This window comes from Spermophilus citellus (genome assembly GCF_964194105.1).
Source record: "Spermophilus citellus genome assembly, chromosome: 4".
NCBI lineage: Eukaryota > Metazoa > Chordata > Mammalia > Rodentia > Sciuridae > Spermophilus > Spermophilus citellus.
In genome coordinates, this window is record NC_138185.1 from 99635571 (window position 1) to 99655984 (window position 20414).

At 47.1% G+C, this 20414-nt stretch overlaps 1 protein-coding gene across 1 annotated transcript in view; it reads right to left on the bottom strand.

Moving 5' to 3' along the window:
* Positions 1–142: 142 nt before the first annotated feature.
* Positions 143–20414, bottom strand: part of FAH (fumarylacetoacetate hydrolase) — a 43070-nt gene continuing 22798 nt past the window's right edge. Inside the window, exons 8-14 of the mRNA XM_081292408.1 lie at positions 17920–18019; positions 17045–17175; positions 14502–14577; positions 10540–10586; positions 8366–8467; positions 7470–7587; positions 143–375 (exon numbers count right to left, since the gene is read on the bottom strand). Of these exons, the coding sequence (XP_081148534.1) occupies positions 296–375; positions 7470–7587; positions 8366–8467; positions 10540–10586; positions 14502–14577; positions 17045–17175; positions 17920–18019 (654 nt within the window). The 3' untranslated portion in view covers positions 143–295. The remainder of the gene's footprint in view (positions 376–7469; positions 7588–8365; positions 8468–10539; positions 10587–14501; positions 14578–17044; positions 17176–17919; positions 18020–20414) is intronic.

Below are 20414 nucleotides of genomic sequence, written 5' to 3' on the forward strand. Positions count from 1 at the left end.
AAATACTGGGAGTCCTGGGATCTCTGATGAGAAAACTCTACCAAGACCTCACTCGTGAAAAAGAGTCAATGAATGGACACCTCCTAGGAACAGCACGCACCCTGGCCCACTGGATCAAATCAGGAATATGACGGATGCCATTGGGCCTACTGCAGTGCAGGCCTCGGAGCATGGGGACAAAACACTGCGGCTTTATTCATTCCTGAATGAAGAACAGACCTGCGCCACAGAGGGAAGCCTGTCACCGAGGCCTGGAGGGGTGGGGGGGCCTTTGCTTCCAGGATGGCAGAGCGCCTCATGCAGGCGAGAGAGCAGGCAGCACTTTTCCAGTACACTGGCCAAAGCCGATGCGGTGACTGTTCCCCTGGCAGTGTCCTATAACAGATGAGGACAGGATCAGAGATGGAGCCCCTGGCCTCACCCAGCCAACACCCAGGCAGCTGCAGGGCCGGTCAGCACAGCTAGGCCCATTCAGGAGAGGACCATCAGAGTAACCAACACAAGTCTTCACAGATCAATAACCCTCCCCAGAAGCTGGAGAGAGCCCCAGAGAAAAGGCCTTCAGGGTGTCCTCAGCACCACCTGCCAGCTCTGAGGTTGCTTACCCAGCCTGCAGAGGCTTCCCCGAGGGGTTTTGGTCCTGAGGCCCATCCCAGCCTAGCCCCTTGCCCTCTCAAGATTCAGCACATTTGTGCCAGCCACTTGTGGCCCAGGGCATCCCATGACCTGTACACTGACACTTAATACTCAGGGACACCCTTTGTAGAGAGCAACAACCTTGCCTATTCTATTTTTATGTCACTTTTGGATCTCAAACTTCACAAATTTCCATATCACTGGGGAAATTTTAAAAAGGTCCATTAACTAGGTGATGTGGCACAATCCTATAATCCCAGCATCTTGGGGAGGCTGAGACAGGAGGATGACAAGTTCAAGACCAGCCTCAGCAATTTAGTGAAGCCCTTAGCAACTTAGTGAGATCCTGTTTCAAAATAAAAATCAAAAAGGGCTGGGGATGCAGCTCAATGGGTTAAAAAAAAAGCCAATTAAAGCAAAACTGACTCTTGTCAGAATTCATTAAACAATATCAAAGAGCCTTCTTTCTGGCATGCTGCAAACACAGATGGGATGTCCCCCTCCTCCATGCCACCATCAAGAAATCAGCATTGTTCCTTGTTGGACCAGGAGTTACACTGGCACTGCTGCTTCCTCTAAGACCTTGATTGCTTCCAAGATGAAGGTACATGGTGAATCAGCCAATCACTTTTCAAAAAACCATTAGGCAGACAGTCATCCTCCCACTTCCCAGTTGGCACAGCAGGGAGCTTCTCCATCTGGGAACTAGTGGCATTTCTTTCTGATGAGGGTCTGTCCTGTGCTCTGTAGAATATTTAGTAGCATCCCTCATCTCTACCCACTGGATGCTAGTGTCCACCTCTGTGCCAACCAAAATTGTTTCCAGATGTTGCCAAAGTCCCCAGGACAGCATAGGTACCCTCAGTTGAGAATGCTTGTTTTGAGAATGAAAGGAGCTACCCTCTGCACATACTGAGAAGGAACCTCAGAGTCTTCCATGTCCCCCATCTGCTGTGCTCCAATCCAGAGGGAAAGCTAGGGAAAGGCGCATTCAGCAAGGGACAGAGCCCCAAGTGGGACAAGGACAGGGAAAGTGCACACCCAAGCCAGATCATGTAACTTAGTCCCAGCAAAGGGGAAGACAGCTCTCCTGCTTCCCTGGGGTGGGCTCCATCAACTCTGGAAGTGAGAGGTCAAAGTGCACCATCTCCTCTGGAAGCTAAGCCCATCACATCACTGGCCCTTCCTGGATCCTGACCCTGCTCCCCACACCATCTAGCAACAGAAATGGGAATCCACAGCAATAGCTGTTTTCTAGCTTTCCAATATGCCCCATCTGCCAGTGTGTCAGGGTGCAGACCCTCACTACAAACAGTGGGGGAAATGCTGAGGCCCAGAGACACAGGGCCAGCCCCAGGTGAATTAGTGGCAGAGCCAGGATTGAAACTAGGGATTTCTTTGCCACTAGAGCTTCAGGGGAGTCCACCTGCCTTATGCTACTAAATAAAACAAAGGGAAAGATCTGGGAGTAGAAATGGGAAAGTTTTGCATCCCTGGGGAGGTAAAGGTGGTGGGCTTTGAATTCCAAGGGAGATGGACTGCATTCCATGGCTGCCATCGGCTAGCTGTGTGATTCTGGTCAGCTACTTAACCTCTCTGGACCTCCAGTGGCTCATACATAAATGAGATCAATGGTACTATGGGAATTAAATACATCAAGTGATATGCACAGTGCCTAGCACATAGGAAATATGCCACCATGATAAATCCTTGTTATGTATGCAATTGTCTTCATCATGGATCTTCTTTTAGCTAAATAGCTTGCAGATAGACTTCTGGTTCAAGATAGGGATTTGACTATACATTAGCTGTTTCCTTTTCTCTTATACTCCATAGCAATCTATGGAAGTATAATACAAATAAAAGGGAAAAGTCTACATCAATGCTAGAGAGAGGAACAGAAATCCTAAAGAAGGTGGGACTTGTGTGGGGCCTTAGGAAGACATGAAGGATCCAGAATGGTGGGGAGGGGAAGGTGGGACAGGTGTATGACCTGGGCAGAAAGAAGAAAGTGTACAAGTATCTGGAGTTAGCAGAGAGCTCTCCATTCTATAGATGGAGGAGGCCCCCACCCCAATAGGCCGGTCAAGGTCAAAGTGTGGAATTAGACATCATTGGTTGAGCCAGGTTTTGGAGAAGGAGAAGGGCAGAGAAAAAAACATAACCATGGTCTGATTCTTTGGGACTCCAAAGCAAGAAAAGAGAACAAGACTACCTCCTACAGTCGCCTAGGCCACTGTCCATGGTCCTGGATGAAGATTTGCTGCTTCTACACCCTGGGACTCCTGGCCAGTCTTGTTGAGCAGTTCTATACCAAGCATAGCAAATAGCAATGATGGTGAGAAATTGAATAAATGGAGACACAGAGGCAGACAGGGTGGAATATGCATTTCTTAGGGAAAGAAAGAGGAGATGCTAGGATATGTTTTCCACTTAATTCCAGATACCAAGAAAGAAAAACAACTGACCATAACTATCTACATATTGAAGATCTGAAGGACAGTGAGAAAGGCATATATCACACAGTCCAAGCAGTGCTAATGTCCCCAGAACATGTTCTTGCAAGTCATAAACTGAACACCAGATGGGGCAAGAGAGCAAGACTGGGGATTAGATGAGTTACATCCAAATGCTTGGATTTTTGTTGTTTAAGTTCATCTTCTGTTCTGCTGCCCATTTTATGCTTTCTGGACTCCCTCAGAAGTGAGAATCATGCTGCACCCTTTGGAGAGACAAGGTGTGCGGTGGTTAAGAGCACAGGGCCTGGAGCAACCATCTGGGTTCAAATCCTGGCCCTGCCATTGACCATCTGTGATCCTGAGTGCGCAAAGCTGTCTGGGCCTTGGTTTCTGCATCTGAAAGAAGGGGATGGCGAGAGTACCTGCCCCATGGAGGTGTAAAAGGGACCACATGGGAAGCACTCCAAGGGCAAATGCTGCATGTGTCACTGACGTCAGTGGGCCATTAGAAACTGATTTGGGTAATTGTCATCCACAATGATAAAGCAAGAAAATGATTAGGTGGCCATACAGGCACTGAGCAGGTCCAGTCAGAGAAGCAGGAGTAAAGACTGGAAATAGATGAAAACACTGGGTACAGCTTTCAAGAAGGAAGGCCGCCGTGCAGGGTCAGGTGCCCAGAGAGGCCATGGAAGGAGGTAGCAGAACAGTCCTTGCAGCAGGCCACCTGTCCTGCCTTGCCCTTTCCACAGGTGGACACAGCCTAAGAGCCTTGTTGATTACAAGCTGAAAGAATGAAAGTAGGCATACCTATGATGTGGCTGGCCCCTGTAGATGCTCAATAAATACAGTTGATCCTTGGTATCTGCAGGGGGACTGTTTCCAGGACCTTCTGTTATGGTTTGGCTATCAGGTGTCATACTCAAAGCTCATGTTAGAAAAATGTAGGAATGTTCAGAGGTGAAATGATTAGATTATTAGAGAGATTAATAATGGGTTAATAATTTAAATGGATTACTGGGTGGTAACTACAGGCAGGTGGGGCCTGGCTGGAAGAAGGAGGCCACTGAGGGCATGTCTCTGGGATTGTATTTTGTCCCTTGCTTCCCCTTTTCGCTTCCTGGCCACCATAAGCTGAGCAGCTTTCTTCTGCCATGCCCTTCCACCTTCATGTTCTTCTCACCTTGGGCCCAGAGCAATGGAGTCAGCTGTCCATGGACTGAACCTCTAGAACAGTGAGCCCTTGATAAACTTTTCCTCCTCTAGGTTGTTCTGTTCAGGCATTTTGGTAACAGTAATGAAACCTAACTAATAGCCTTGCTACCCTTTTGATACCAAAAATCTATAGAAGCTCAAGTCCTTTATATAAAGTTGTGTAGGATTTGCATATATCCTACACAACCTTCCATTTAAATCATCTAGAAGACATAATAACTCATACAATGCAAATGCTATGTACATGGTTGTACTGTATTGTTTAAGAACTAAGTCCGTAGATGTTTTGTTGAGTTCATATCCTTTTCTCATCTGATTCTATCCGATTTGCTGAAAGAAGGGGATGGCTAGAGTGCCTACCCTACGGAGGTGTAAAAGGGACCGCATGGGAAGCACTCCAGGGGCAAGTGTAGCAAGTGTCGCTGAAGTCAGCGGGCCATTAGAAACTTATAAGGAATAAGTCCATAGATGTTCAGGGCAATTGCAATTATTTTTCTGCATAATTTAAAAATATTTTTTTAGTTGTAGATGGACACAATATCTTTATTTTATTTACTTATTTTTATGTAGTACTGAGGATCGAACTCAGCACCTCACGCATGCGTGGCAAGCGCTCTACTACTGAGCTAAAACTCCAGCCCTTTTCTGCATATTTCTGATCTGCAAATGGCTGATTCCAATTGTGAGGCAACTGTATGGTTAAACTGGAATAAGAAACGCTATGAAAATAGTAGGAGAAAGTGAGTATTTACTGATTAATCCTGGGCACTATTTGTTGCAGCCTTCAGCTCTGCCTGCATCTTTTCTGACAAATCCACTTTGTTTAATCTACTAACCAAGAGCCTTGCTGAGTACTCACGTGCAGGTGCCATTCAGTCTAAACCATGCCCTCCATGTGCTCTGTACTAGGCTGAGTTATGGCCCCCAAAGACATTAGGTCCCAACTCCTGGAATCGGTGAATCTTATCTTACATGATAAAAGATTGTGCAAATGTGATTAAGGATCTTAACATGAGGTATCTGGGTAAGATCTCAATCTACCATAAGTGTGTTATGAGCAAGGCAGAGGGAGATAGAAGACAGAAGAAAGATGCTATGGTGATGGAGGCAGACTAGAGAGATGCTGTCACAGTCAACACATGCTGGTGGCCCTGGGAGCTAGAAGAGGCAAGGACAGAGGCTCCTCAGAGCCCCTGGAAACAGTGAGGCCTGTCAGTGTTCAGATTTCAGACTTTTTGCCCTTAAGTACTGGAAGAGAATAAATTTCTGTTGTTAAGCCATGAAGTTCATAGTTATCTGTTATTGCAGTCACAGAAAACTTCTAGGAACACAGAAACTGATGCATATACAATGACTAGAATTCCACCCTGTAGGTGAATTGCTTGCAGAGAAGATAGACTGATTCTACCAGAGCGACCAGGGAAGGCAATTACTGGGCAGAGCCAGGGTGAAGCCCGGGGTTTACAGGCAATGAGAAAAGCAGTTCTATCGCCACTGTTATGTATGAGAATGAGGCTGAGCAAATCGGACAGAATCAGATGAGAAAAGGATATGAGCTCAACAAAACAGGCAAAGGGGAACTAGGAGAAGATCTTGAGCAAAAGAGTAACAGAGGGAAAGCAAACATGAAGACTCATTTTTAAAGCCCCAGGAGCAGGGTGGATTGCAGGGGGCTGGTGCAAAAGCTCTGCTAGGATTCCAGCCATGATTGGATGGTGGTCTAGGGCAGGTCAGTTGCACAAAGAGGGCAAGGCACCTTAAAAAGATGCTCAGGAGGCTATGCTGATGAAATGGGTCCAGGGTTCTAGTCACAGAGCAGGCTGAGAGCAGGATATGGAGCATGAGCACAGGGGATGGCACCACCTCATCCCTGAGGGCTGCTTTATAGGGCAGAGCATAACACTCTGATTCATACTCTTTACAGAGGGATCCCACTGAATATGCCAGGCCTTCTTAGAACTGGCTTCTGGAAAACATGGCAATGACAATGAAGTCCTCGACAAAGATCATCTCTATTTTTAAGTGCTTACTATGTAACATGCACTTTGTTATGTGCTCCAGATATACTGAAGGCATGGGTTCTGCACAGGTGCAGTGGCACAGGCCTGTAATCCCAGTTGTTAGGAAGTTGAGGCAGGAGGATCACAAGTTCAAGGCCAGCCTCAGCAACTTAGTGATACCTTGTTGCAAAATAAAAAGGACTGGGGATATAGAAAGAAGAGAAAGGAAAACAAAGAAGAAAAAGGAAAACAAAAACCTCCCAAGAATTGGGGTTCTGAAGCTCAGTGGTAGAATGCTTGCCAAGCATGAGGCCTTGGGTTCAATCCCTAGTCCTGCAAAGATAAAAAAATATTGGGGTTCTGAAGATTGGCTGCCAGAAAGGGAAAACAAATTTCATTATTAACTGGCTACAAGACCTTGGGCAAGTTGTTCAGCCCTGTTATACTCCATGGTGTCATCTGTAAGATGGTGCAGGTATGACACTGGGGTAAAGCCCGGAAGAGCAGACAATCCATTTGTCTTCGTCAGCACTGGAACCCCAGGATGGGGCTCGATCAATGTCTACTGGAGGAATAAACCAGTTTACATAATTCCTGCAACTCTGCTGTGAGGTTAAGCATTGTGATATTAATTCCATCTTAAAGATGAGGAAAACTGAGTCTCAGGTAAAATAACTTGATGAAAGTCACATAGCTAGTGGGGACCTGAGAGTCTTTTTGATTTTCATGAGCGTGCTGCTAAGCACTAAGGCACCCTTCCTCACTATTAATACTATGTGAAGGGTAAATGCCCACCTCCCAAGAGTTATGCAGCACCCAGCCACCTGGGAACAGATTGCTAAGATGTCTCAGTCACAGCTGCAGCTCTAGCCTCCCTGAATCCCGTCACTGATCATGGGCTCTGCACCAGGCATTTGCTGCCAGAATAGGAAGATACCTGCCTCTATGGAGACAAAGCAGAACTGATCTTTCTGATGGACATTCACACTTGAAGCCCCTGTTAGCAAAGCACCCAACCTGCAGATTCAGAACCTGGGAATGACAGAGTCAGAGCAAATGAGGACAGATGGCATGGTGGCCAGATGGGTACGTCTCACAGTGACAGCAGTGCCCGCAGGCTAGGAGAGAGACGAAGCCCGCTGAGCCTGGCAGCCCTTACCTGTTATGATGACTTCATCCCCGTCCAGCAGGAATGTCCTGGTCTGCCCCTTCCCCAGCTCTATGGCTTTCGTTCCCTTCCAGGACAGCTCCAGCATGGAGCCAAAGCTTTCTGGATCCTAAGGGGAAGGAGGAAAACAGGTCACAGGAGTTCTATACTGGTGGGATGTGAGCTCTGGCGTGGACTGTGCTTGTTGAAACCTGGGAGCCCCAGGCAAGGGCAGGGAATCTGATGATGGTGACCCTGCCTCAGCTTGGAGGGACCATTGCAGAAACATCCTGAAGTCTCCACATACCACCTGTTCATCCTTCCCTCTAAGGTCCTCACTTGTCCAGGACCTGACTCTGTGAATCCCTGGCCATGTGCTGGGTACCTCCTTCAATGCACCTCCCAGCTCTGGAGGACGAAGCTCAGGAACCAGAACACTGTAAAGCACAACACCCTCCCACCGGGAAGAGACCTCCCAGGTGGCATGGTTAGGAGAGAGACTGGCACACATATCACCCTGTGGTTTGGTCCTCATCTCTAAAGGTTCCCTGACCCTATACCAGGCTCAAAGAGGCACAGGGAAGGACGAGAAGGGCAGCAGTGTGGCCACCTCCTCCTGGGCAGGAGCAGAGTGAGACAGTGACAATAAAGACACCGTGGCTATCTCTTGACTCTTTCCTCTGGATACAGAGTGCCAGAGCCCCATGTTCATGCCAGTCTCTTTTCAGTCTGAATGTGGAAGAGAATTTCCTCTGTGCCAGGGAAAGAGGAGGTAGGAGAAAGATGGGGTTGTGAGGTCTGCCCACATTGGGCTTGAATCCTATCTCGACGGCAAGCTGAAGGCTCTTGGTCTGTGTGGAGATGGGGATGCTCTCTATGGATGGCCATCCATGCAGCCGGAGACTCACCGATCCACTGATGGTTCCAGAAGCCAAGAGGTCCCCAGGCCGCAGGTTGCAGCCGTTGACTGAGTGGTGAGTGAGCTGCTGCAGCATGGTCCAGTACATGTGCTGAGGGAGAGGGACACTGGCAGGGTGAGCAGATGTGGGCATGCCTACTCTCCACAGCCTTCCCTGTCCTGCCCTGCAGGCTCCCCAGCCACTTCTCCAGGCTCCTTATAGAAATGACATGCTGTCCTCCTGTGGAGCTACCCAGGACAAGTCCCACTGCTCCTCCATCTCCTGCACTAGACCCAGGTTCTGATCCTGTATGATCTCATCCCTCCCCCACCACCTTCTCCAAGCCCACCTCCCAGTTCAGCCCTCTGTCTGTCACGGGCCCAGAGCCCAATGCACACAATCACTCTCTTCCTTCAATGCCCTAGAGCCCTGCCCTGCGGCTTTAGTCCTCCCCACAGCACAGAGTTTCTCTGAGCATAGGCCTCATATTCGTGCACCCAGGCCTTGGAACCAATGCCAAGTCCTGGAGGCAAATGACCCAAACAGATGTCAGAACAGGCTGCAAAGGAGCACCAAGGGAGAGGGGGCCAAGGTGTCATGGGCCCCTGAGATGCTTAGAGGCACAGCACAACTGTGCTTCTGCATGGTTACAGCCTTTAGGGTGTGACACTCCTACAGCCACATAGGCAGGCAGAGTGAGCCTCAGAAGCAGATTCCTGCCTGGAAGCTCCCTCACAAGGAACCCCCTTCATTTCTTCTTGTAGCCTAATAAGCCCAGGATAGTCTTAAATTAGAAGGGACTCTAAAGGAAAAAGGATCAGAGGATCTTCCAATGGTCAACTTCCAGAGATGCCCAGCTACGTTAGTCATAGGGAAGTACAACTGAAACCATGACCCCAGAACCGCTAAGAGGAAAAGGCAAAGACACCTCGCTTTGGCCAGGATATGGAATAGCCAAAGTGCTAAAATGTTGGAAAACCACCCTGGAAAACTATTCAAAAGGGCTCCTAGGAGCTGGGGATGTGGCTCAAGCGGTAGCGCACTCGCCTGGCATGCGCGGGGCGCTGAGTTCGATCCTCAGCACCACATGAAAATAAAATAAAGATGTTGTGTCCACTGAAAACTAAAGAATAAATATTAAAAAAAGTGCTCCTGGGCTGGGGATGTGGCTCAAGCGGTAGCGTGCTCGCCTGGCATGCGTGCGGCCTGGGTTCGATCCTCAGCACCACATACAAAGATGTTGTGCCCTCTGATAACTAAAAAATAAATATTAAAAATTCTCTCTCTCTCTACCTCTTTCTCTCTCTCTTAAAAAAAAAAAGTGCTCCTAGGCTGAGTGTATACATACATACTCTATGACCCAGCAATTCTATTTGTGAAGATACACCCAAAAGAAATGTGCACATACATGCACCAATAGATGTGTACTAGAACATTCATAGTAATCGTATAATGGGCAAAAAATGGGAACCACCAAATGTCCATCAAGAGTGGAATGGCTAAATTGTCTGGAATGTTGATTCAGTGGGACACTTACACAGAAAGAAAAGCGAGCTGTCTCTACCCATGGCAACATGGACAAAGCTCACAAATAAAATGTTGAAACCAAGAAGCCAGGCAGAAAAGATTCCATTTCCATAACACTGGGACAGAGACACAATTCACATGTTGCAGCAGGAGGCTGGAGAGAGCTGACCCCTTGCCGGGGCTGTGATGACCCGAAGGGAGCACAGGGGACTCCTGCGGGCTACAGATTTCCTATTTTTTACCTGGGTGCTGGTCATACAGCAAGGTTCATTTGTGAGAATTCCTTGGGCTTCACATGTACAGTTTGTGTATTTGTATCTATGTGTGTTGTGCTTCAATTAAAAGTTCACTTACAAAAAAAAATAAGACACTCTCATCAATCCAGCCCCTGGCAGGACAGGGGGAATAGGACCTTGCTCCTTAAAAAGACCTAAGGCCCCCATGAAAATCTCTGACCACATCTGGGAAGACTCTGTTCAAGGTAACTTGACCTTATAGCCATTTCTAGAAGGGGACAGGGTCATGGAAGCTCTGGGGCCTCAAGCTGACCTACCATCATATCCCAGAATGGATGCTATTCTCTTGTTCCTACCAAGAAGAGAGATCTACCTCTTTTCCTTCCTTCAAAGAAGCAATCTGACAGTTTCAAAGCTTACCTTAAAGTTGGACTTGCATATGGTAGCTGGTTGGCTCATTCCTTCTCCTGTTGGAAAGAGAAATAATATAGATGAAGTCTTTTTTTTTTTTTTTACATTTTTTTTTATTGGTTGTTCACAACATTACAAAGCTCTTGACATATTATATTTCATACATTAGATTGACATGGGTTATGAACTCCCAATTTTACCCCAAATGCAGATTGCAGAATCACGTCAGTTACACATCCACAATTTTACATAATGCCCTATTAGTAATTGTTGTATTCTGCTATCTTTCCTATCCCCTACTATCCCCCCTCCCCTCCCCTCCCATCTTCTCTCTCTACCCCATCTACTGTAATTCATTTCTCTCTTTGTTTATTTTCCCATTCCCCTCACAACCTCTTATATGTAATTTTGTTTAGCAATGAGTGTCTCCCTTCATTTCCATGCAATTTCCCTTTTCTCTCCCTTTCCCTCCCATCTCAAGTCTCTGTTTAATGTTACTCTTTTCTTCCTACTCTTCCTCCCTGCTCTGTTCATACTTGCTCTCATTATATCAAAGAAGACATTTGGTATCTGTTTTTTAGGGTTTGGCTAGCTTCACTAAGCATAATCTGCTCTAATGCCATCCATTTCCCTGAAAATTCTATGATTTTGTCATTTTTTATTGCTGCATAGTACTCCATTGTGTATAGATGCCACATTTTTTTTATCCATTCATCTATTGAAGGGCATCTGGGTTGGTTCCACAGTCTAGCTATTGTGAATTGTGCTGCTATGAACATCGATGTGGCAGTGTCCCTGTAGCATGCTCTTTTAAGGTCTTCAGGGAATAGTCCGAGAAGGGCAATAGCAGGGTCAAATGGTGGTTCCATTCCCAGCTTTCCCAGGAATCTCCAAACTGCTTTCCAAATTGGCCGCACCAATTTGCAGTCCCACCAGCAATGTACAAGTGTATCCTTTTCTCCACATCCTCGCCAGCACTTGTTGTTGTTTGACTTCATAGTGGCTGCCAATCTTACTGGAGTGAAATGGTATCTTAGGATGATTTTGATTTGCATTTCTCTGACTGCTAGAGATGGTGAGCATTTTTTCATGTACTTGTTGATTGATTGTATGTCCTCCTCTGAGAAGTGTCTGTTCAGGTCCTTGGCCCATTTGTTGATTGGGTTATTTGTTATCTTATTGTCTAGTTTTTTGAGTTCTTTGTATACTCTGGATATTAGGGCTCTATCTGAAGTGTGAGGCGTAAAAATTAGTTCCCAGGATGTAGGCTCCCTATTTACCTCTCTTATTGTTTCTTTTGCTGAAAAAAAACTTTTAAGTTTAATTAAGTCCCATTTGTTGATTCTAGTTGTTAACTCTTGTGCTATGGGTGTCCTATTAAGGAATTTGGAGCCCGACCCCACAATCTGTAGATCGGAGCCAACTTTATCTTCTATCAGACGCAGAGTTTCTGATTTGATATCAAGCTCCTTGATCCATTTTGAGTTAACTTTTGTGCATGGCGAGAGAAAGGGATTCAGTTTCATTTTGTTGCATATGGATTTCCAGTTTTCCCAACACCATTTGTTGAAGATGCTATCCTTCCTCCATTGCATGCTTATAGCCCCTTTATCAAATATAAGATAGTTGTAACTTTGTGGGTTAGTCTCTGTGTCCTCTATTTTATACCATTGGTCCACCCGCCTGTTTTGGTACCAGTACCATGCTGTTTTTGTCACTATTGCTCTGTAATATAGTTTGAAATCTGGTATCGCTATACCGCCTGATTCACTCTTTCTGCTTAGAATTGCTTTTGCTATTCTGGGTCTTTTATTTTTCCATATGAATTTCATGATTGCTTTATCTATTTCTACAAGAAATGCCATTGGGATTTTGATTGGCATTGCATTAAATCTATAGAGAACTTTTGGTAATATCGCCATTTTGATGATGTTTGTTCTGAGATGAAGTCTTTTTTAAAAAATATTTTAAAAATTGTCGATGGACCTTTATTTCATTTATTTGTTTGTTTATTTGTTTCTTAATGGTGCTGAGGATCAAACATAGTACCTCACACATGCTATATACCACTGAGCTATAACTCCAGCCCCAAGATGAAGTTTTAATTCCACTAATTAGGGAAGAAATTTTTTAAAACTGACCTGTGGCTTAAGCTTCCCATTGTCTAATATGATTTCACTTAAGAGTTTGTGAAACAATAAACTCACAGGGTACTGGGCTGGAAGACTTCCACAGAGATGGTCTAGTGCAAGCCACCACTTTCAATTCTCCCAAAACCACAGCACACGTGTCCTCGTAGTCTAGATATAGCCTCAGAATCCTTCTTAACACAATATGCTTGGAAGTCACAAGTCAACTGGAAATAATATGCCCACTGAAACTTATTTGTGATTTTTGGTCAAGGATAGCCTGCTATCCCCCTGGTATTCTTTTGGAAAGGTGGAGCTATCAATCCCTTGCTGAAGCCCTCTAACAATGTTAGTTCATTATTCTGGCAACATCTAGTAAACACCTATTACAAAATTTATTAGGTACCAGGCTACTGCTGTTCCATTTCTGAATAGTACTAATAATTAAAAAGCTCTTCCATTCTCTCAAAATCTGGCTTCTCCCCTCCTCTGGCTTCCCCCCAAGGCAGCAAGTAGCAGGTGTGCTCTTCATCCCCAAGGAAGGTCAGGGTCCCCAAGTCACTCTTCCTGAACCCCTCCACCCAAATCCTAACTTGGAACATCAAAACTGCAAATTCAGGACTGTATCTCTGGTCACTGGTTTCTTGATCACCTTGTCCCTTCCCCAACAACACTCTCCCTGGGTGGGCTCACCTCTAGGCAGAAAGAAACACTAAGAATAAAAAACCAAACTAAAAGGGACCCCAAGCATGCATGTGTGTAGCCTAGTTTGCAATCCTTGAATTTAGTCCTAGCCTTGCCATTAGCCTGCTAATGGCTCAGGGTGAATTCCTTTTCCTCTCCAAGCCTCAGTTTCCCAATTGGTGACATGACAGAGTAGGACCAGCTAAGTTCCTGGAGGGCCATGGCAGCCACAAGGCGCTTTGCTCTAGGGGCCTCCTGTTCCTTGCTTCTTGAGAAGGGCACCGAGTCTCCTGCTAGGAACCCCCTCTGGGGCCAGCAGTGGGAAAGACACAGCAGAGCCCAATGTGAGATCACAGAACTCCAGGGAGAGACTGAGGGAGATGGAGACTTGGCCAGAGTGGGGCCTGGAAAGAGACCCTGCCTCTGCCTAAGCACAGATGCCGGTCCAGACCCTCACATGGACTGACTGACACAGCCCTCACTACTGCACCACAGGCTGATGCCACTGTTATCCCACTTCGTGTGACGAACTAGGGAAGACAGGTTTGGTAACTGGTCCTAAGCTTCAAGTTGGGCAGGAGCAGGGTCAAGCCTGGACCCCCCACCATGGTACACAGAGTTGACTCATTTTCAATAAGATTCTGCTGATCTGTTATGGAGTCCAGGGAGCAGCACAGGACATGGGACCTGTCTGCAAGGCTCTCGGGGCTGGCTCAGGATGTGGCTCAGAGACTGCGTGGCCCCAGCGGGCTGAGGTCTCTCACCCGCAGGCCTTCAAGGCCAGACTTTCAAAAAGGCACTGGATGAAATCTACCGTACATGATGGAAGATAGGGTCAGTAGTAGTATGTGAGCAGGACCAGAACCCTGTATGGGAGACTGCAGAAGGGAGTCAAGGGAAGGATGGGATTTGAGCTCCATGATTTCTGGCCCAAGTAGTTGGGATCTCAGTCAATGTGACGTGGGCCCATTGGGGCTCCCTTTGAGCATAAGGATGTCCCCTACCTCCCTATTTCCCTTACAAAACCATACATGCTTCCAGGGCTGAAGCAGACACCTCCCTTTCCACCTTGCCAAAGCTCAGGAACCATCAGGACAATGGCACTTGGGCACACATGCCCACTGAGCCCCGTGCACACCCACCCACCCCACAACATACCTTTCAGGGCAACAGAAAGGTTGATGTCAAATGTGTAGGGCTGGTCATGGCAGAGATATGGCAAGGGTCTGGGGTCCTGGGAGGGCAAAGCACAGGAAAGAGGTTGCTGGCAGGTGGACAAAGCTCACCGAGGCCCCATGTGGCAGGAGTGTTCCTTCCTAGGGACCTAACACCATGTTCTGGGACCTTAGCTGGACAGTAGGAGTCAGGGTTGTCATATGTGCCAGGTTCTTAAGAAGAGAAGCCAAGGGATGGGCATCAGTAGGTGTAAAGTTATAAGGTCTAACCCAGAGATGCTCCAGAAAGCCAGGATAGGGAGGGCTGGAGAAAGGGGACAGTGGGAGGCCAGAGATGGGGAAAGAAGCCTGTGAGGAAAGGCTAGGGCAAGGCAAAGGGCAAGGTGAGCCTCCCGGAAGACAGAGGGTCGGGGCAGCCAGCAGAAGCAGAGTCCTGCCTGGTGCAGGAGCCAGCTGTGGGGATAGCTTTGACAGCTGTGCCAGAAAGACAGCGCTTTGGCCAAAAGCAGTACTTCCCCAAAGTGTGACATAGGAATCCCTTGAGGGACATGAGATCATGTTTGGTGATTTGAATGGTTATTTTTGTTTCTTTTCTTTTTTTCAGGGCTGGGGATTGAATCCTGGGCCTTGAACATGCTAGGCAAGCCCTCTGCCATTGAGCCATGCCACAGCCCCTGTGTTTCTTTTTATGATTAATGATGTGGCTAGGGATGCTGGTAGGGATATAAATTTCCTTTTCTCAACACATTACTTAAGTTTTGAACTGGGAGCTGCTTTAGAGAAAAATGTTAAATAAATATAGTTCAGAAGGGACAAGAGTGGTGACAGTTACTGGGAAGGGCTGGCCAAGGTAGGCAGAGCCCAGACATCTCAGGACAGGGCAGTGCCCTTGAAGACAGCTTGACAAAGGATGAGGCTGGAGGGGGGAGGCAGCAGGAGGTAGTAGCCCAGGTGGTCCCTGGTGGGTCAGAAAAGCAACTGACCATGGCTACCATGGCTACAGAGGAAGTGGCCACAGGACTCATTGAGAGGGAGGGAGAGCCAGGTCCTGGTAGCTGAAAATGATGGTAGGGTGGGGTTGCTGTGGCAGGAGTGCTGAGGAGAGCAGGGGCATGGTGAGAGCCCACGGGAACTTCAGGAGGAGCTGGTTTTCAGGGAATGACTCCAGTTTGTTTTTTAAGAGAGGAAATGTTGAAGCCAAGTGCGGTGGCTCACACCTATAATCCCAGAAACTCAGGAGGCTGAGGGAGGGAGGATCACAAGTTCAAGGCCAGCCTCAGCAATTTAGGAAGGCCCTAAGCAACTTAATGAGACCCTGTCTCAAAAAAAGGGGGGGGGCGCTAGGGAGGGGCTGGGGTTGTGGCTCAGTGGTAAAGCGCTTGCCTATCATGTGTGAGGCACTGGGTTTGATCCTCAATACCACATAAAAAAATAAGTAAATAAAATTACTTTTAAAAAAGGGCTCAGTGGCTAAACACCCTGGGTTTGATCCCCAGTACCAAAAAAAAAAAAAAAAAGTGCAAACATTGAGATGACAGCAGAGGGTATGAGAGAAGGTAGATGAGATGGCCCCAGGGAGGGTGTGGAGGGAGCAGGACAAAGGACTGGGAGCTCTGTTCTCCCTAGAGGATAGAGTTGGAATGAGACATTGCAGGGATCCAGAGATAAAGGGGGATAGGATGCATCCCCAGAAGTCAAGGGTAAGAAAATGCCTAGGAAGAGTAAGGGATTGAAGCCAGGTGCAGCGCATGCCTGTAATCCCAGCAGCTTAGGCGGCTGAGGCAGGAGAACTGCAAGTAGTTTAAAGCCAGTCTCACCAAAAGTAAGGTGCTAAGAAACTCAGTGAGACCCTGTCTCTAAGTAAAATACAAAATAAAGGGCTCGGGATGTGGCTCGGTGGCCCAGTGTCCCTGAGTTCAATCCCCAGTACTCAAAAAAAGAAAGAAAGAAAGAAAGAAAAGTGTAAGGGACTAAGGAACTGCAAAGAGGTCCTGGCCCTAAGGTCATAGGTGACTTTAGTGAGGCACTGGCAAGAAGGTGGGGCAGATTAAGGAGTGAGGGGTGAGACCACAAACCCAGGCCTGGATAGGGGTGCTGAGGACAGGAGGCTGCAGGGATCCCACCATCAAAGCTCAACTCCAAACCACATTCTATGAGTTGGCCTCCAGGGGGCGCCATTGGTACAGGACATATTTCAAGGTAACCTGGGAAGTTGTGCAATGAGGTGGTAGGAGCTGGGATCCTCTGGCCTGGGAGGATTCTGGAGATTACAAAATTCTCTGTTTTTCCTAAGAACTGTGCAGAGGGCAGGGAAGCCACAAGGGAGAATGATTGGAGGAATGACTGCCTGGAGGTCACCGCAACCAGGATGGTCAGGGAACTCCACTGTGGACACAATGTGGGCACACTGTGGGCACAACGCTTCCCTCTCAATGGTCTCTACACCTGGTGTGCCTGCTCAGCTGGCAGCAGGCTTCCAGAAAGTTGAGCCCTGGATTGGGAGCCTCCTGCAGTAGGTGTGCTTACCTGTACTGGGTTGGGCACAACAAAGGGCATGAGGGCATCCATAGGCACCACCCATGGAGAGATGGTGGTTCCAAAACTCTTCCCGAGGAACGGTCCAAGAGGAACATATTCCCACTGCTGGATGTCTCGAGCTAAAGGAAGAAGGGCAGGCCTAGGCTTACCAAGGCTGACTGGGACTGGCCCCAGGACTCCCTCCTTCCCTTGACTAGGGAGCAAAGACATTCAGCACAGCCCTCCCCATGGGGGCTCTGGCCTCATGCAGGCTGCCCCAGGACAAAGGGGCTAGAGCATTCAATGTCAAGGTGCCAGTTTACTGCAAAGAAGAATGGCCAATGGATGGTCAGGATATCTCCCGTGAACAGGCAGAGGCGGGGAGGTACTTTGTAGGACCTCTGGCACCATCTTCCTCCGACATATGGCAAAAGTGTTGAGAGCTCAGGTTCAGAGGCCAGGCTGGTGAGCTTCATGTCTTAGCTCAGCAACTAACTGCAATCCCTCTGTGCCTCTGTTCACCAAGGGGGAAGCACAATACTACTAATAGCCTATAGGGATCCGTGGGAGAGAACACGTCAGGTGTTGAGCCCAGGATCTAACACGTAAGCACTCAATAAATATTAGTTATGTCAGCTAGGTTGCTTCTCGACATTTGAGACAGCTGGGGTTCAGAGAGGTTAAGTGACTGGCCCAAGTTCTCAGAGCCAGGAAGTCTGTCTGATACCCAAATCCACACCTCAGTCATTGTACCACCTGTTGCCTGTGACCAACAGCGGACCCAGGAAACAACCTATAGCTTCTGGGACAGTGTCCCAATCCACCCCCTCCTCAGCTGCCTTCAGAACACAACGCTCACAGTAAGCTCAGCCACCAGTAATTACCACTCCAGTCATTCATGAGGACCATTCCAAAAATGTGCTCATGGGCCTTGGAAATGGGGATCGGCTCTCCGAATCTGTTCCCAGGGCCTACAAAGAAAGCCTGATATGGGGAAAGGTAATTAGAACAGCTGACCTGCCACCTCAGATCACTTGTCACCTAGAGAGTGAAGGTCAAATATTTCCAAACCATGGCCAGGGATCAAGGCCTGACACAGGGGCCTGGCATGAATTCACTTTATCTCAAAGTCAAGGACTGCACCTTGGGAAAGCATGAGTGGCAATGTGCCAGTGCCTGCCTCCTCACACCCTGAGTTCTGCAGCAGCTTCTTCCCTTTACTCAGCACATCCCAGGCCATTCTGATCCTTGCCTCTCGCCCTGTGCTTTGCATTTTAAGATCTGACAGCTATATGTGGCTTGTGAAAAATGAAAATACTAGGATTTGTCTTCATGTCACAAAAAATCAAAAGGTTGCTCCTTCAATGCAGTGCAACCTGTCTGATAGGCGCATCTCATGCCCAATCTGTCACCCGACTGCCTCAGAAGAAAACAGCACCAACATGATGTCTGTGAGCCTGTAGAATAGCCAGACATCTATAAGAGAAAAACAGGAGAATCTCTTTCCAAAGTACATAAAATAAGCTACTTTTGTCAACTAGAATCACAGTTTAATTTGTTCTGTGACAGTGTTTACACACTGAAAATTTTTCATCAGGATTAAAAACAACAAACATACAAACAAACAAACAAAAATAACCCAAAGGCACTATCTCACAGAGAACTCCACCACTTTCAAGTTCAGACTATCTGTGCCTCCTACTCCAACCATTTATCCACATTCAAACTTTTTTGTCTTTTCTCTGCCCAACACCAAAAGAGACCCAAACAGGAGAAGCATCTGCCCATGAGTATTTCATTCTCCCAGAAGGAAAATCTGGCCCTAAACCTGGGCTCAGGCATCTTAACTGGGGCAGGGGGGTCTTCTTCCTGGAGTCTCCAAAGACTCCCTCAAAAAGGCTGTGGAAGGCAGAGAGCTGGTGGGGAACACCCTTACTGATGGGGAGACTATTTGGTAGATGACCATCCATTTCCCTCCTCAGATCCAAATCTGAAGAAATCTCAGGGTAGGATGGCAGCTACAAGGAGCTCTAGCGAAGTCCACTGGTTCTCCAGCTTGCATCTAACCAAACCCGGATTCCCACTGCCACAGCCTGCCTGGGTGGCCCCCTGGCTCCTTCCCTTACATCTGCAAGGATAAGATGCTAGAGCTTCCTGAGACACCGCTAAAACACTGGGTACTGACAGTGAGAGAACCCTTCAGTCTGCCTGCCTACACTTCCTGCTTTGGGCCCAGCTCCATCTATCATCCAACAACCCAAGAGACAGTAAGGACCCTGCCAATGTCCCCTCTGCCCTCCTTCTTCCAGTTCAGCTCCTCTTTTGATTGCTCACCTTGAGGGTTGCTCTGAGTTCAGTGTCCCTCTTAAGAAGGACAGTCCTGCAGCATGAGGGGGTGATGGAACCAACTGTACCCACATCAATATCCTGGTTGCATATGGTACCACAGACATGCAGAATGTTACCAAGGAGGAGATGCATGAAGGGTATTCAGGCTCTCTCTGTATTACTTTTTACAACTGCATGTTAAAGATCTCAAATAATTATCTCAAAAAGTTAAAAAAAAAAAGTGAAGTCTCAAAATGACCACTGTTTTGAGCTTGTATAGATCTAACCATAAATGCAATAGGGCTGTTCTGGTGGATTCTTATTTCTTTCTTTATTTTTTAGTTGTAATTAGACATAATACCTTTATTTTATTTATTTTTATGTGGTGCTGAGGATCAAGCCCAGGGTCTCATACATGCTAGGCAAGCGCTTTACCTCTGAGCCACAACCCCAGCCCTCTGGTGGATTCTTGTAATTCAAGGTAGTTATGTTCTATGAAGTCACCAGAACACTGAACTAACAATCACTGAGTCAATGTTCCTAAGGGGCATACACAGTTAGGTTCCTATAAGCCTCTAATCACATTTTTATGAATTGGTCATAACTATAAAGCCTTAGTGTATGTGTATTTCTGTTTAAAGACACTTATTTGATATATATTGTTGATTCATTAACATCAAACCCCCTGCCCTCCACGCTAGAACTCATGCCTGAAAAAGGCTTATCTGACCCACACATCCTCTGTAAGGCACATCAGCCTTCCTGCACTTAGGAACACAAGTCAGCACTTGGGTACTGTACGCGGGGGCTGTTATAAATAACAAATTTACCCAAAAAAGCATGAAAATATGAAAACCATGGCACTAAATAGACCACGAAAAGAACGCATTTATAGGATGAGAGCAGAAACAGGAAGTTCAACCTCAGCAGGGAACTTGCACTCTAGGAGACTAAAATTTTTCACTGTTCTTTTCATGGGCATGAGTGGCCACAAAAGGTCTTGAGTGTCAATTTTGGGGTTACAAATAAATTTCAGTAAGTGGGTAAATCT